The sequence below is a fragment of the Suncus etruscus genome, chromosome 10 (genome assembly GCF_024139225.1).
Source record: "Suncus etruscus isolate mSunEtr1 chromosome 10, mSunEtr1.pri.cur, whole genome shotgun sequence".
Lineage (NCBI taxonomy): Eukaryota > Metazoa > Chordata > Mammalia > Eulipotyphla > Soricidae > Suncus > Suncus etruscus.
This window is the reverse complement of record NC_064857.1, coordinates 25503517-25522450: the sequence shown is the minus strand read 5'-3', so window position 1 is coordinate 25522450 and position 18934 is coordinate 25503517. Positions and strand designations below refer to the sequence as shown.

Genomic DNA, 18934 nt, shown 5'->3' with positions numbered 1-18934 from the left:
CTGGTGGGTCATACAAATCTCAGCCCACATTTGTAAAATAAGGATCCTGGTAAAAAATATCTACTAAGTTTGATTATATAAATAAAATGGGAGGGGCAGAGAGATAGTACATTGAATAAAGGACTGGACTTGTATGCAAATGACCCTAGTTTTATTCCTGGTACTCCATATGTCCCGAACACTGCCAGGAGTGATCTTGAAGTGCAGAGACAGGCCTAAGTCTGAACAATGTTGAATATGTTCTCCCCCACCCCCAAAAGACCCCAAAATAAAATGGGGAACACTTTATATACAACATTGAGTTTTGTGACTGGAATATAATGATAAGCAAATGTTAGCTATTAAAAACTTTTTTATGTAGCACATGAAATTTTTATCAAATTATTGAAATGCTTTATAAATATAATTATTTTTGTTTTAAGAAATTAACTTCTATAGAAATTTATCCATTGTTAAAAACTCAATATAAAATTGCATGTAATTAAGGGATTGGAACTAAATTTGCTTTCTATTAATGTCTCTTCTTCTCTCCAAATATAATAACATATTATGTATAATATCTATCTTTTTAGCTCTTGATTTCTTCCTCATTTACTGAATATCTTCTAAAAATAGTATATATAAAGTACTTTATTCTTTCTTTTTTTTTTTTTTTTTGGGCCACACCCTGTGACGCTCAGGGGTTACTCCTGGCTATGCGCTCAGAAGTTGCTCCTGGCTTCTTGGGGGACCATATGGGACGCCGGGGGATCGAACCGAGGTCTGTCCTAGGCTAGCGCAAGCAAGGCAGGCACCTTACCTCCAGTGCCACCGCCCGGCCCCTACTTTATTCTTTCTAAAAGTTTTATGGTATATTATTTAGAGTGGTTATATCATTGTTTATTGAATTAGGATTTTTGTTACCTAGGTTTTAATTTTTTCCTACTATAAAAGTTTCAGGAGAGAGTAGATATCATTGTATGCACTTGTGTTTCCTTAGTTTTGGTTCCTATATGGAGTAACTGGATCAAAGCAAATTAAGAATTTTTATAGCTTTGCTTTTTGAAAAAATTATTTTTTGTAACAATGCATTATTCCATTTTGTATATACCTGTTATTATTTACTTAACCAGTCCATATATGACACACTCAATATCTAAATATTTTGCCTTTAATTTTAAATGACTCTGTAATAAAATATATTTGTGAATAAGTCCTTTATATTATAAGTTGTTACCCAGTAAATATATTTCAGCAATATTAGTTATCTAAAGATAAGGAAAATATTTAGTAGTAATGTGTTATTTTCATAAAGTGTAGAGCTTTGATAAAGTTATGTCCAATGTAATTTAATAGTATATTCAAGGGTTTTAGAATCTTACTTTGTATGTTTCATTTTAGGTGTTTTTGTATTAATGAAGATTATTGTGAAACAGAAGATTGAATGAAAACTTTATAATATTGGATCTGGATTAGAGGTTTAGAAAAGAAAGTTAAAATTAGTCACTTGGCTTTGGTGTTCTAGTTTCATAATACTTATAATATCTTCTACATATATTTATGGAGTAGAAATTAAATTTCAGTGCTGTGCTAAAGGTTGCAGTAATATTTGTTATTTTTCTTTTTGAGAGAAAGTAGAAACTACTAGCCAAAGCTATTCAGAATGAGGTATACTTGGAAGAATTATATGCTCTCTGTTGCTGGCCTATTAATCTATGTCCTTGATATATTTATAGATATTTGGGTTTCTTTTAAGTTTTTCTATGAAGGAAACTTTTATTTTGGTATTTTATCAGTAAGCTTTATGCTTTTTGGAACACTTGTTGTCCAGTGTTTTAGTTATTCCTGGTTTAAGTCTGATTTAAAGAGGGCAGGCCAAGAAGATCAACACGCTTTTCTTCTATTTCACTGTTTTCAAGGAGGAGTTTTTATAAGGTGAGCATACTTTTTTTTTATTATTAACACTATTTTTCTTTTTTTCTTCACTATTTTTCTTTATATAAACAGAAAGTACCCTTCTGTGCCTGGGTAGTCAAATGTACAAAGGTCACACCAATTTTCATGCAGCACAAAGGTTACTTGTTCTCTAGGCTCAGTACTTATATGAGCCATTGCTGTAATGTAAGAATTTTTCTGCTTCATTAATACTATTATACATATATACATTATAGTATATACTATATATGTGTATAATAAAATGACTTTTTATTAATGTGTATAATAAAATTGTTTCTTATTATGTGTATATACTTTTAGTGGGGTATAAAACTACTCCTTTTTTACATGTCTTATGAGTCTCTCTCTCTCTCTCTCTATTTATTTATTTTTTTTTTGTTCGGCACCTGGCAATACTCAGGGCTTACTCCTGACTGCATTCAGATTTTGATTCTGGTAGTGCATGGGGGACCATATAGATGTCAGGAATAGAACTGGGGTTAGCAGTGTGCAAAGCAAGTACCCTATCCACTATACTTTCTCTCTGGCCCTCTTATAATTCACTGCTTTTCTATTTTCTGTTTCAAATCAAATTATGCAAATATAGCCCATCACTAGCAACTCTTTTTTTTTTTATTTTTGGGTCACACCCAGCAGTACTCAGGGGTTATTCCTGGCTCTATTCTCAGAAATCGCTCCTGATAGGCTCAGGGACCATATGGGATGCAGGGATTTGAATCAATGACCTTCTTCATGAAAGGCAAACGCCTTACCTCCATGCTATCTCTCCAGCCACTCACTAGCAACTCTTATAGAACAGCTACTTATACTATTTATTGATCAAATGAAATTTTACTTGAACAATGTAGTTGTAGTGTGGTTAACTATGTATAGAAGCTTCTGAGTAGCTAAAAACATTCTTAAGAATTATTTTGAAGGGCTGGAGAGATAGCACAGCGGTGTTTGCCTTGCAAACAGCCGATCCAGGACCTAAGGTGGATGGTTTGAATTCCGGCATCCCATTTGGTCCCCTGTACCTTCTAGGAGCTATTTCTGAGCAGATAGCCAGAAGTAATCCCTGAGCACCACCGGGTGTGGCCCTAAAACAAAACAAAACAAAACAAACAAAGAATTATTTTGAGGAGTGGTTTTGGTCACACCCAGTGGTCCTCAGTGGTTACTCCTGGTTCTGCTCTCAGGAATCACTCCTAGTGTGCTCGGGAACCATACAGGATGTTAGGATTAAACCTAATCCTTCTATATTATTTCTCTGGCCCTTAAAACCTTTATTATATAGTTTAAGAACTAGGCTCCAGATAGGCTCTGAGAGTTCCATAAATTTCCATATACCTAATTTCACTTGATAGTTTATTATATTTAAGAGTTAATATTGTTAGTCAATATATAGTTAAATGTATTAAAAATAAAGAAAAAAGACAAATGATAAATGGATAGAACATTATTTTATTATTGATAGGCTTTTTAAATGAGTATTATATTTTTGATCATATCCTTATAAAACATCAAATTACTTAGGTATTAAAAAGTTTCAGACCTTATTTATTGATAGTATATTAATAAATGTTAATAAATGTGTGAGATCTATGGGTTTCACTATTTTTTACATGCTTTGTGTTTTTAAGAATAGTATTTGTTGCATGGCTGCAAGTATACTAGGTTCTCAGTGTGTACCTTGTGGGAAGAGAAGGGAATGGCTCTAGATAGAGATGTGGAATCAACAGAGGCCCTTCTCAAGATTGGGGTAAACTGAGCAGTTCTGTCAGCTGGATTAAGCTTCAGATGTCCTTGTGGGCAAAATAGATGGTATTGACAATTGCAGTGAAAGTCTGTTCTCCCTTTTCTGCAGTGCTAGGGGTTGTGTTGAAGGGAGCTTTCTTGGGATGCAGGACGGGATAGCACAAGTAAAATAGCTCATCTTTTCAACATGGTGTCCTTATTAAATGTGTTTCACTCAGTTGCTATATTTTCTTCATTGTGCACTATGCTCTCCCAACTTCATTTGTTTATTTTGAGGTGGGGCTTTGGACAACACCCAGCCATGCTCAGGGTCTATTTCTAACACTGTTCAGTAATGATCCCTTGTGGTGCTCAGGGCATTTGTGTATGCTCTCTCCCTCTGTACCCCCAAAGCTAATTTGGATTGTAGACATTAATTTATTGCTTTTGTGGAAGCAGTAGGCACTGGAATCTTATATTTATTTTAAAATTTTATTAAGGCACTGTGGTTTACAAAGTTATTCATATTCGAGTGTGCCATGTTTTAATAGTATACCCATTGCCAGTGTTGACTTCTTTCTACCAGTGTTCTTGGTTTGTTCCCTCACTTGCCCAGCCTATCTCCTTGAAAGGCACATTTTAAGTTTGATTGCTGTGATTTGGATCTCATGCTTACAGTCTTTTAAACTCTGTGGTTTATATATAATATATGTAATATATAATATATATAAAATATTTGAAAAATATATTATACATGTCACATCTCTACACCACTAATGTTCCTGAAGTACTTGGCCCCTTTACTTGCTACCCATTGTACACTTCTTTTTACTCTCCAACTCAACTTCTTGTTCTCAGTTCTATAATCTAAGGCCAAAGTAATTTAAATATTGTTTCTTTGATACCTTACATTTCCTTGTCCTGTTATTGCACAGTATCATTCAGTCCTTTATCTTTTAACTCACTTCACTTAAAAAGATATCCTTCAGTTCCATCCAGGTTGTAGTGAATTGCATGATTTTATTTATCCCTGCAGCCACATAGGATTCCATTGTATATATATATATATATATATATATATATATATATATATATATATATATGTAAAAAACCATATATAGTACCTTCATTATCTATCCATCAGTTGATTCCTTATTCTATTATGCCAAGTGCTTCAAATGCCAAGTGAATAATGCTGTGCATACGTTATTTTAATTAAGTATTTGTATCCTGATAGTAGATACTAAGAAGTGGACTTGCTGAGACATATGGCAGCTATATTTCTGCTTTTCTGAGAAACCTCTATACCATTTACTAGATAGCACCAGTTAATGAGAGTTCCTTTTTTACCTCATCTGCACCAATACAGGTTGCTCCCATTTTTTGTATGTAGCATTCTCACTGCTATCTCATTGTCATCTTGACTTGAATTTTCCTAATAGTGATTATAAGCATTTTTATGTGTTTATTAGACATTAATCTGTTTTATTCAGAGAAATGTCTGTACATTTCCTCTCCTCATTTTTTTTTTTTTTTTTGGTTTTTGGGCCACACCCGGCAGTGCTCAGGGGTTACTCCTGGCTGTCTGCTCAGAAATAGCTCCTGGCAGGCACGGGGGACCATATGGGACACCGAGATTCGAACCAACCACCTTTGGTTCTGGATCGGCTGCTTGCAAAGCAAACGCCACTGTGCTATCTCTCCGGGCCCCCTCTCCTCATTTTTTAATTAAGTTTTAAAATTTTTTGTGGTTAATTTTGTGAGTACTTTATATATTGGAAATTAATCCTTTATCTGATGTGTTAGATAATCTTTTTTTTTTTTTTGGTTTTTGTTTTTTGGGCCACACCCAGCAGTACTCAGGGGTTATTCCTGGCTGTCTGCTCAGAAATAGCTCCTGGCAGGCACGGGGGACCATATGGGACACCGGGATTTGAACCAATCACCTTTGGTCCTGGATTGGCTGCTTGCAAGGCAAACGCCGCTGTGCTATCTCTCCGGGCCGTGTTAGATAATCTTAATCTAATATTCTTTCCCACTTAGTTGGTGTCTTTCTGTTTTAACCCATAATTTTTTATCTGTGCAGAATATTTTAATTTGATGTAGTCCTATTTATTTAATTTTTCCTGTTGTCATTGCCTTTGTCAGTGCAATCGTATAATTGAAAACACTTCTAAGTTACATATATTGGAGTATCCTGCCTATGTTTTTCACAATGTATTTTATGGACTCTGGTTTGATCTCACAGTCTCTGGTCTTTGTGTAAGGCATAGGATATGCATCCAGGTTTTTTTTTAAACTAGCTTTCTGAGAACTATTTTTTTTTTTGTTTTGTTTTTGGTTTTTGGGGCCACACCCGTTTGATACTCAGGGGTTACTCCTGGCTAAGCACTCAGAAATTGCCCTTGGCTTTGGGGGACCATATGGGACACCGGGGGATTGAACTGCTGTCCTTCCTTGGCTAACTCTTGCAAGGCAGACATCTTACCTCTAGTGCCACCTTGCCGGCCCCTGAGAACCATTTTTTAAAGAGTCATTCTTCACTCCACTTTATGTACTAGCTCCTTTGTTGAAAATTAGTTGAACCTGATGATTTGTCTTATGGTACTCAGTTCTAACCCATTGGTAAGTGAGTTTATCTTAAGTTCAGTATCATGCTATTTTTACCACTATTGTTGAAATAATAAAAAAAAAATCTCCAATTTTCTTTTTATTTTTCAGATTTTTTTTTTTTGGCTATTTGGAGTGTTTTATGATTCAGAACAAACTTAGCAATTGACTTTCTGGGTTTTTTTGGATGAAAGTAATTTCTTTAAGTACCATGGTTACAAAGTTGTTTGTAATTGGGTTTCAGCCATAAAATACCCACTCCCCTTCACCAGTGCAACTTTCCCGCCACCAATGTCCCCTATTTTCCTCCCCCACATCCCTGTCTGTCTTTGAGATAGGCATTATATATTTCTCTCTATCATTGTCATAGTATTTCTTAGTGTAGTTTTTGTCTAGCTGCATTTGCCACTCTTTGTGGTAAGCTTCAGATCATGGGCTGCTCCTTCTGGCTCTCATCTTTATTGTTGCTGGGTATTATTACTATACTGTCTTTTATTTTTCTTAAATCTCACAAATGAGTGAGACTATTCTGTATTTCTCTCTTTCCTTCTGACTTATTTCACTCAACATAACAGTTTCCATATCCATGTATAGGCAAATTTAGTGACTTCATTTTTTCTAACAGTTGTGTAGTATTCCATTATATAGATATACAACAGTTTCTTCAGCCACTCATCTGTTTTTGGGCATCTGGGTTGTTTCCAGATTTTGGCTATTGTAATTAGCACCGGTATTACATACACCGATATTACATACACTGCTATGAACATGGAGTGCAGAGGGCATTATAGTATTGTGTTTTTGTGATTCTGAGGGTATATCACTAGAAGTGGTATTGCTGGATCATATGGGAGCTCAATGTCCAGTTTTTTAAGGATTATCCATTTTGTTTTCCATAAAGGCTGGACTAGATGGCATTCTTTTTTTTTTTTTTTCTTTGGTTTTTGGGTCACACCCGGCAGTGCTCAGGGGTTATTCCTGGCTCCAGGCTCAGAAATTACTCCTGGCAGGCACGGGGGACCATATGGGACGCCGGGATTCGAACCGATGACCTCCTGCATGAAAGGCAAATGCCTTACCTCCATGCTATCTCTCTGGCCCCACTAGATGGCATTCTTACCAGCAGTGAATGAGAGTTCCTTTCTCCTCACATCCTTGCTAAAGGTGGCTATTCTTGTGCTTTGTGATGTGTGCTGGTCTTTGATGCATGAGATTATATCTCATTGTTGTTTTGATTTGTATTTCTCTGATCATTAGTGTTGTGGAACAGTTTTTCATGTGCCTTTTGGCCATCTGTATTTTTTCTTTGAGGAAATATTTGTTCATTTCTTCTCCTTATATTTTTATGGGGTTCTGTATTTTTTAAGTTCTGTTAGTACCTTGTATATCTTAGATACTAGTCCCTTATCTAATGGATTTTGGGAGAATAGTTTCTCCCATTCCATGGGTGACCTTTATACCCTAGTCCCATGTTTCCTTTGAAGTGCAGAAGCTTATCAGTTTGATATAATTCCATTTGTTTATCTCTGCTTCCATTTGTTTGGACAAGGGTGTTTCCTTATTGAAGATGCCTTTAGTCTCAATGCCATAGGTTGTTTTGCTTGTTTTTTCTCTATGTACATTATAGTTTCAAATCTGATATCAAGGTTTTTAATTTATTTGGATTTGACTTTTGTACATGGTGTTAGATAGAGGTCTGCACTTGCTTTTTGTTGCATGTGGCTGACCAGTTGTCTCAGTACTACTTGTTGAAGAGGATTTCTTTCCTCCATTTTGCTATCATTTGTCAAAGATTAATTGATTGTATGTTTGTTGCTATGGCCTAGTTCCAGTACTATGTTGAATGGGAGTGGCTGGAGGAGGCATCCTTAACTTGTACCATATCTTAGGGGAAAGGCTTTTAGTTTTTCTCCATTGAGTATAATATTTACCATGATTTTATGTTAAATGTCTTGACTATATTGAGAAAAGTTTGTTTCATTTCCATCTTGTTGAGAGTTTTTATTATGAATGGGTGTTGAACCTTATCAAATCCTTTCTCTTCATCTAATAATATGATCATGTGGTTTTTAATTTTCCTTTTGTTGAGGTGATGTATTATAATGATTGACTTGCATATGTTGAACCATTCTTGCATCTCCAGAATGAATCCTACTTGGTCATAGTGTATGACTTTCTTGATGAAGATTGGATCCTATTTGCTAAGATTTTGTTGAGGATATTTGCATCTGTTTTTATCAGGTGTATTGGTTTGTAGTTCTCTTTTTTGGTGGCATCTCTGTCTGCTTTTGATGTCAGGGTGAGCCTGAAAAGTATAGGTAATAGGTCCTTGGAAAGTTTGAAAAAATTCATTAGTGAATACACCTGGGCCTGGGCTTTTGTTCTTGGGAAGACTTTTGATCACCATTTTAATTTCCTCAATAGTAATGGATCTGTTCAAATATGCTAGCTAGATCATCTTAGATCAACCTTGGAAGGTTATAAGAATCCAAGAATTTATCAAATTCTTCCAGGTTCTCATGTTTTGTGACATAAAATTTCTCATAGTAATCTTTGATTACACTTTGAATTTCTGTGTTATCTGTAGGAATCTCTCCCTTTGTTTGTTTTGGACAACACTCAGGAGCGCTTAGGAGTTTCACTTGGCTCTACACTTGGAAATTGCTCTTGGCAGGTTCAGGGGACTATATAGGATGCTAGGGATTGAACCCAGGTCTGTAAACTGGACCTTCCAGCCCTCCTCTCTTTATCTCTGAGAATTATTACCAAAATGTCTTTTAATTTTCTTAAAACCCATAGATTAATGAGACTATTCTGCATCTTTCTCTCTCCCTCTGACTTATTTCACTCAGCATTATAGATTTCATGTACATCCATGTATAGGAAAATTTCATGACTTCATCTCTCCTGATGGCTGATTAATATTCCATTTTTTATATGTACCATAGTTTCTTTAGCCATTCATCTGTTAAGGGTATCTTGGCTGTTTCCAGAGTCTGGCTATTGTAAATAGTGCTGCAATGAATATAGGTGTGAGGAAGGGATTTTTAAATTGTATTTTTGTGTTCCTAGGGTATATCTCTAGGAGTGGTATAGCTGGATCATATGGGAGCTCAATTTCCAGTTTTTGGAGGAATCTCCATATCGTTTTCTATAAAGGTTGGACTAGACGGCATTCACACGAGCAGTGAATAAGAATTCCTTTCTTTCCACATCCCTGCCAGCATCGCTTGTTCTGATTATTTGTGATGTGCACCCATCTCTGTGGCATACCTCATAGTTGTTTTGATTTCCATCTTCCTGATGACTAGTGATGTGGAGCATTTTTTATGTGACTTTTGGTCATTTGGATTTCTTCTTTGACAAAGTGTCTGTTCATTTCTTCTCCCCATTTTTTTGATGGGATTAGATGTTTTTTTTCTTGTAAAGTCTCTCAGTGCTTTGTATATTTTAGATATTAGCCCCTTATCTGATGGGTATTGGGTGAATAGTTTCTCTCACACAGTGAGTGGCTCTTGTATGCAGGGCACTATTTCCTTTAAGGTGCAGAACCTTCTCAGCTTAATACATTCCTATCTGCTTATCTCTGCTTCCACTTGTTTGGAGATTGCTGTTTCCTCCTTAAAGATGCCTTTTGTCTCAATGTCATGGAGTGTTTTACCTACGTGTTGTTCTATGTACCTTATGGTTTCAGGTCTGATATCAAGGTCTTTAATCCATTTGGATTTTACCTTCGTACATGGTGTTAGCTGGAGGGTCTGAGTTCGCTTTTTTGCAAGTGACTAAACAGTTGTGCCACTTATTGAAGAGGCTTTCCTTGCTCCATTTAGGATTTGTTGCTCCTTTATCAAAAATTTGATGATTGTTATGATCTGGGGAACTTTCTCTGAGTACTCAAGCCTATTCCACTGATCTGAGGGTCTGTCTTTATTCCAATACCATTCTGTTTTGATAACTAATGCTTTGTAATACAGTTTAAAATTGGGGAAAGTAATGCCTCCCATAATCCTTTTCCCAAGGATTGCTTTAGCTATTAGAGGGTGTTTATTATTCCAAATGAATCTCAGAAGTGTTTGATCCACGTCTTTGAAGATTGTCATAGGTATCTTTAGAGAGATTGCATTAACTCTGTACAATGGCTTGGGGAGTTTTGCCTTTTTAATGATGTTAATTCTGCCAATCCATGAGCAGGGTATGTGTTTCCATTTTCGTATGTCCTCTCTTATTTCTTAGAGAAGGGTTTTATAGTTTTCTATGTATAGATCCTTCACGTCTTTAGTCAAGTTGACTCCAAGATATTTGAGTTTGTGTGACACTAATGTGAATGGGGTTGTTTTCTTTTTTTTTTTTTTTTTTTTTGGTTTTTGGGCCACACCCGTTTGACGCTCAGGGGTTACTCCTGGCTATGTGCTCAGAAATCGCCCCTGGCATGGGGGGACCATATGGGACGCCGGGGGATCGAACCGCGGTCCTTCCTTGGCTAGCGCTTGCAAGGCAGACACCTTACCTCCAGCGCCACCTACCCGGCCCCTGGGGTTGTTTTCTTAATATCCATTTCTTCCTTATCATTATTGGTGTAACAAAAGGCCATTGCTTTTTGTGTGTTAATTTTGTAGCTTGCCACCTTGCTATATGAATGTATTGTTTCTAGAAGCTTTTTGGTAGAGTCTTTAGGATTTTCTAATTAGAGTATCATGTTATCTGCAAGCAGTGAGAACTTGACTTCTTCCTTTCCTATCTGGATTCCCTTGATATTGTTTTCTTGCCTATTCACTATAGCAAGTACTTTCAGTACTACGTTGAATTGGACTGGTGAGAAGGACAACCCTGTCTTGTACCAAAATTTAGAGGAAAGGCTTTTAGTTTTTATCCATTGAGGAGAATATTTGTCTGGCCCCAGGTTTTTTTTTTTTTTTTGGTTTTTGGGCCACACCCGGTAATGCTCAGGGGCTACTCCTGGCTATGTTGCTCCTGGCTTGGGGGACCATATGGACCCTGGGGGATCGAACCACAGTCCGGTCCGTTTGGCGCCACCTCCCGGCCCCTGGCCCCAGTTTTTTAGGAATCTTTTGATTTCCTCTTTGATTTTATCTCTGACTCACTGGTTGTTTAGTAGTGAGCTATTTAATTTCCAGGTGTTAAGATTTTTCCTCTGTGACTGCTTGTTTTTCACTTCTAATTTCAGTGCATTATGATCTGCAAAGGTAGTATGTACAAGTTCTAGCCTATTTTATGCAGGTATGTTTATGGGTTAGCATGTTTTCTATTTTTTATTGTTATCTTTATTTAAGCACCATAATTACAAACATGTTTGTAGTTGGGTTTCAGTTATAGAAAATAATACCCAACTTTGGAGAATGACCCATGTGCAATAGAGAAGAATGTGTATCCAGTTTTCTGGGGATAGAGAGCCCTATACATATTTACTATGGCAATTTCTTCCACTGCTTCTTTTAATGATAATATATTCTTGTTAGATTTCAGCCTGGTTGACCTATAAATTGGTGACAATGCAGTATTGAAGTCTTCCACTATTATTGTGGTATTCATATCTTCCTTCAAGTTTTTCAACAGTTGTTTTAAAATATTTTTCTGGTCCCTCATTTGGTGCATATATATTTAGGAGTGTGATTTCTTCCTGTTGTATATATTCATTAATTATTAAGAAATGTCCATCTCTATCTTATAACTTTTAAAAGTCTAAGTCTGTGTCATCTGATATTAGAATGACCACTCCAGCCTTTATTTTGTTTTGTTTTGTTAGTTTGGCCCACTCCTGGTGACACTCAGGGGTTACTCCTGGCTATGCACTCAGAAATCTCTCCTGGCTTGGGGGACCATATGGGATCCTGGGAGATTGAACCTTGGTCTGTCCTGGGCTAGCGCTGGCAAAGCAGAGACCTTACTTTGTGCCACCACTCCTGCCCCTATTACAGTCTTTTTAAAAGAGTTATGTGCTGAATGATTGTCCTACAACCGATGAGTTTGAGTCTGTGTTTGTACTTGCAGCAAAATGTTGGATTCAGATTTTTGACCTATTTTGTCATTCTGTGTCTCTTAACTAGTGCAATTTGTCCATTGATGCTGAAAGAGATGATTGCCATGAGATTTAGTGACATATCTTAGTAGGAGTTTGGCGTGTCATGTGATCTGTCTTAAAGCAGATAATTAATTTTATATTTTAAGGCTGGTTTTTGAAACTGTAAAGTTTCTAAGCTATTGTTTCCTTCCTTCAAACCTGAATGTAAGTCTGGATGGTGAGGTATTCTTGGTGATGCATTAATTTTGTTGAGTTTTCTCATTATATTATACCAATGCCTTCAGGCCTTGAGGGTTTCTTGTGACAAATATGCAGTAAATCTTAGCGATGCTCATTTGAATGTAATTTCCTTTTTGATCTTGCAGCTTTCAGGATCCTTTCCTACCTATGGGGTTTATCATTTGTGACTAAGATGTATCTTGGGTGTTTTTCTTTGGATCTCTTTTGTCTGGCACTCTTTAGGCATGTAGGGCTTGGTTGTGTGCACTCTTTAGCTCTAGGAGTTCCTCTGCAATGATGTCCTTGATTGTTGATATTTCATAGGGATTTTCTTCCTGTGTCTCTGGGACTCCAATGATTCTTATGTTGTTTTTCCTGACTTTATCAAAGACTTCTATTTTTGTCTGTTCACATTCTTTGAGGACTTTTCTCATTGTTTGCTCTTTTGTTTTGAGGATCTTTTACAACCTCTTCTGTTGTATGGAGTTGCTATGTATCTCATCTCCTAGCTCACTAATTCTGTCCTCAGCCACTGTTACTCTGTTAAATAGGCTTTCCAGTGAGGTTTTTATTTTGCCTACCAAGTTTTTCAGTGTTGTTATTTCAGTTAGAAGTTTTTTTAATTTTCCTCTCAGATCTTATGGCACGTTCAATTTATTCCATGCTTTTGCTGAATTCTATGAGAATTCTCCATATTTCTTCTCTAAAGTTCTTATCTGAGATGCTGCTAATAGGTGGTTGGTACATTTTGGGTTATTGGAGCTACCATCTTTGTTCTCTAAGCATGGTGGAAGCCTGCATTGTTTCCCCATTGTCAAGGTTGTAGTAAGATATTTTCTATATCCTCTGCTGCTGTTCCTTGATTAGGAGAAGCATACCTTGGAGCAGAGTCTAGCAGTTGCAGTCCACTGACTCTTTACTTGGACGCTGTCAACATGGCTTTTAGGTCCCAAAGACTCCAGGTCCTTTGTCCTGGTCTTTTTCTTCAGTATGTGGCTTTTGTGGCTCTGATCTCCATCTTGGTTCCTGGTGCACACCTAGGCACCACCAACATGGCTTCCAGGTCCCCAAACCCTAATTGACTTTCTAATTACTTGAAAAATATCATCATAATTTGTACTGAGATTGCATTGAATCTGTATAATAATTTAGGTGAATGGTTATAGCAGGTGAGGATTCTATAAATCACAGTGCCGACATTTCTTTTTATTGTTTGCTTATTTTTGGGTCACACCTGGCAGCCCCTAGGATATACTCCCGGCTCTGTTCTCAGAAATTACTCCTGGCAGGCACAGGGGACCATATTGGATGTTGGGATTCCAACCACCACCCGTCCTGGGTTGGCCGTGTGCAAGGCAAATGCCCTAGCACTGTGCTATTTCTCTAGCCCCCTAAACTTTTTTAAAAAGAAAAAAAATTATTAAAACGGGTCAAATTTCTAAGGGGCTGTCTGTGGAAAAATTTGAGATTTGAATAATGAATACATTTCCCCACAGAGTAGATTAGTTGATAATAGTTGATAGTTCATAATGTTTGAGAATAGGAATCAAAGTATATGGATTTGGGTTCAAGTACGCTTGCTCCTTTTATCTGTGTGTTGCCTTTAGCAAATCACATTACCATTATTTTTATCCATAGTGTTCTCATCTGTAAAATGGAAATATTATCTACTCATCTCATTTAACTATTGTGAATATGAAATGAAATTATGAGTACTTAATAATGGATTATAGTAGCTTTGGATACAGTTGGGGGACACTTTCTTTTGTTAAATTAAGGTAGACAGATTTAATTTTGAGAACTTATGATCTATGTTAACATACTCTTATAAAGAGATATTTATATTGGGTACATGTTTATATTTACAGATACTGGTTTGTTTTGAAAAATGGTTATCATGTGGTCAAAAATAGCAGTGAATCCAACAACTTCTCAGGAGAACAGATTGATCCAATTAAAGAAGTTATAGACAGAGTAACTGATTTGAGCATGCTCAGGCTATTTGAGACCTACGTGGAAGGTTGTCCACAACTTGTTCTTCAGCTCTACAGATTTTTGGACTGTGGTCGAAGTTGGACCCATGGTAAGTCTTTCTTAATATATTATGTTATAAGAATAACATAGAAATCTTATATCGTCCATATAATGCTTTGACACGTTTTAGATTTTTTTCTTCTTTTTAGGAGTTTGAATTTTTTGTTCAAATGGATATATATATATTTTTTTTTCTTCCTCTTTTGTTTTTCTTCAGATGTCTAGAGAAGAATTGATATTGTTTTTAAAATTAGTTTCTTTGAAGACACATATTCACCCTCCCCCTTTAAAACAAGAGTCTGTATTATGGTTTTTTTTTTTTTTTTTTGAGTAGTACTCATGGAGCATCCAGGGTACTTCTACTGGGCTCTGACAAGCAGTTCAACTCCTGCCCAGAAGTGATGATACTACTATAGCCTCACCTAGTGGTATTTGGAGATATTGAATGTTGGGGATAGTTAAAAGTATTTTAGGCTGTATAAAAATTACATAGCTTCTAGACCTGGAGGTTCTAATTTCATTGATACATTTTTGAAAAATAAAACAGGCAAATAACAGTTTATAATTTTTTGTTTGCTTGTTTTTGAAGCACACCTTGTGGTGCTCAGGGATTGATTACTCCTGCCTCTGCACTCAGTAATCACTCCTAGCAGGCTCAGGGGACCATATGGGATGCCAGGAGAGACCCCAGTTCAATTCCTGGCCGCATGCAAGGCAAACACCCAACCATTGTGCTATTGCTCCAGTCTCAAGAATTTCTAAATTTTTATATTAGTCATTGGTTTGAGAGCCAGAAATAATAATTCAAATTTATATATATATATTAATATATATATATTTTTGAGGGGCCTCCCTAGCTGTGTTCAGGACTCAGGGCTCACTTCTGGCTACATTTATCTTAGGTTATACATTTGAGCACTCAAGCCCAATGCTGTTGGGGGAACCAGGATCATGGTACCTGTGACACAGTGGTTGGCGAATATGCCTGGTAGTGTGGCAGTAGAGTGGGGAGGGCTTGTGATTCTAGGGATTAAATTCTGGTTCATACATATGCAAAACATGCACTTCAGTTCTTTGCACTATTGCCCTGGTTCCACAACATACTCTTTTCCTTAAAAAAGAGTAAAGGAGTAAAAGTCAGACTCACATTACTTTCCATTTCAAGGAGACCCAAAGAAACCTTGTAGTTGAGTCCCTGAAAAATATATAAAATGTGATTTACAACTAAAATGTACATTTTTGGCTAGTAAAGTATTAGCATTTTATATATAATATATATTTAGATATAATTAAAGTCCAGCTATGCAAGAAGATAAGTCAAAGGGGTGTAGTATATGGCTTACAAGTGGGAGCCCCAAGGTCAGTCATCAAAACAATGCATGGCCCATTGAACAACTCTAGGCAGAAACAAATATCAAATCCCCCTTTTCTTAGTCTTCAGATAATTGAATTTCTTTCCAAGAAAATAAAGTACTACAAGTATGAATTAGCAGAAATAGGTAAAATTGATTAAATACTAAATATAATGGGGATGATCAGGTATAAAATATAAAACTTTCATTCTATCATCTTGAAAGAAGTAAATGATGAACTAGAAAGCATGGAATAACAAATAATAAAATACATATTTGAAAAACAGTTTATGAGAATAGAAAATTTTAAAATGGAAATAAATCAGACTCTAAGTAAGAAACCATAGAGACAATGGTAGGCCAAAGTAAATTATAAATATTGTTAATTACAGAGACAGAGATTTGGTAAATATGATTGAGTTAATAAGAGACATGGAAGATGGTATGATAATGTTTATATAAATCTGAATACATTCTTCTAAGGAGAATAGAGAAAAATTGTGTAAAGGAATTGTTTGAAAAGTTAGTGACTAAAATGTTTCAAAACTGATAAGAATCATTTGTTCATGCAGTCAAAAAGTCCTTCATCTTGAAAAAATTAATTAAACTTAAGCTGATTATGCTAAAGAACATATGTACGGAAGATGGAAGAGATGGAATGACATTTCATATAAATGGGTAGGAAGAATTAATATAGACCTGAATGCTACAGTAATCTTGGGGAGAAAACTTTGGAGGCATCATGTTGCTCAATGAAACTACTTCAAACTGCATGATATCAAAATAAAAATAGACTCACGAATCAAGTAATAGAATTAGAGACATTAAACCATCACATTTATTATTATTTAAGACAGGGGTCCTCAAACTTTTTAAACAGGGGACCATTGGAGGGTCTGACTATAGTAAAAACAAAACTTATGAATGAATTCTTATGCACACTGCATATATCTTATTTTGCAATGAAGAAACAAAACAGATACAAATACAATATGTGGCCCGTGGGCCATAGTTTGAGGACCACTGATTTAAGACAAAGGGTGTAAGATCACAAGTATAGAAAAGTGTCTCTGGCGTCGGGAAAACTGGGTAGAGATTAATTAAAAAAGAATGCCAGATGCATAGAAATTGGTTTTAAAACATGTTTTCTCATCTGATACATTATGTAAAGATATGGAAATTGGAGTTCTTAATATTTTATGTCAATTTTTTTGTTTTATCTCCTTTGTTCTCTCTCATTTCCTTTATCTTTTTTCTTGATGCTATCTCAGTGAGTTTGATATATGCTAAAGATTAAATTAAAAACTTGAATAACTAGAACTTTAAAAATATATATTAATATACTTATTTAAGCACCATGATTACATATATATTTGTAGTTGGGTTTCAGTCATAAAAAAGTACACACCCCTTCACCATTGCAAACATCCCATCACCAATGGCCCTCATCTCCCTCCTCCCCCACCCCTGGCTTTCTTTAAGACAGGTATTCTATTACTGTCACTCACTACCATTATCATGATAGTTGTTGATTTAGTTATTTCTCTAACTGCACTCATCACTTTTGTAGTGAGCTTCTATCATAGGCTCTTCTCTATTGTCTTGGGTATTATTACCATACTATCTTTTATTTTTCTTAAACCCCACCGATTAGTGAAACTATTCTGTGTCTGTCTCTCCCCCTCTGACTCATTTCATTTAGCATAATAGTTTCCATGTCCATTCATGTCTAGGAAAAGCAATATGGAGGATCCTCATAAATCATTAGAACTTTTAACTGTATTATCTTTGACTATGTAGCATCCACTGAGAAGTTTCTCTATAAAACTTTTTCAGTGAATTATTCAAAATTTTGTAAAGTTTTAAAGTAATTTAATGTGGGATTACACGTACATTACTTTTAGAATTTGAAAAATTAAGTCCAAATCTCACCTTTACAGTTTAATAGCTGTGAGACATATCAAATAATATACATTATGTAAGCATCAGTTTTCTCTTACATAATATAGCAATCTATCTGAAGGGCTAAGATGAAGTGAGTATATAAATTAGTTATTTGTGTGTGTTCATACATATTATACATTTAGGATATTTATAATTTTATATTATTATTATTACTTTCACAATATATTTTTGTTTGTTTTATAGGTACATCCATCGTAGTCTCTTTCTTCGCTATTGCCTTGTCAACTATTGATTATCAAATAGCTTTAAGAAATTCCTTACCTCATAAAAATCTCCTTAGTGGATTGTGTGCCAGAGTCATATATCTCTTTTACAAGTTGTTTACATTATCATCTTGGATACTGAGTATTATACTTATTTTATTCTTAAATATTAAAATTGCTTTATTGTTATTGTTAGGTCTTTGGATGTTAGGAATATTGTGGGCATTCTTAATGAAAACTCAGTTTTGTTCTTCCATACTTATGGAATACTTATATAGGATTGTTGTTGGGTTCATTCTTGTCTTCACATATTTTAATATTAAGGGAGAGAATACAAAATGTTCAATGTGTTGTTATTATATTGTAAAGATATTGATCACTTTGGGGATTTTAGTTGCTTTCTGGTTTTCCCCACTTTCTATTTTCAATTCAGATTTCTTTGTACCTATAACTGCCACTTTAATTCTTGCTTATATTATTGGAATTAGTTTTTTAATTATTTATTATGTAGCTTTTCATCCAAAGAGAAGAGAAGAAACAGTGTTTGATGAAGTTGATGGAGGACAAGTTCAAGGACATTGTAGAGTGACATTTTCCCTATTGGAATAAATGATACATTTGTGATATATTTTATTGCTTTTTATTTATTGGTTAGTAAAGATAATGAATTTATAAAACTGTGCTTGTTTCTTATTTTTGCATTCCTTAATTTGAACTCAGTTCTGGTATAATATAAAGTTGGGATTAATATTTTTATTATTTAAATTAATTTTACATTCATTTTTGGTATGTTGAATATACAGATATGTTTCTTATTTCCTGTAGAGTAACCACATTAGGATCCTTAATTGTTAGAAATA

General features: G+C 35.3%; 1 protein-coding gene across 1 annotated transcript; it reads left to right on the top strand.

Moving 5' to 3' along the window:
- Positions 1-1471: 1471 nt before the first annotated feature.
- Positions 1472-18683, top strand: XKR9 (XK related 9). Its single transcript, XM_049781588.1, has 3 exons — positions 1472-1914; positions 14389-14603; positions 18055-18683. The coding sequence occupies exons 1-3, from the start codon at positions 1643-1645 to the stop codon at positions 18681-18683; spliced, it is 1116 nt and encodes a 371-aa protein (XP_049637545.1). The 5' UTR covers positions 1472-1642.
- Positions 18684-18934: the final 251 nt, after the last annotated feature.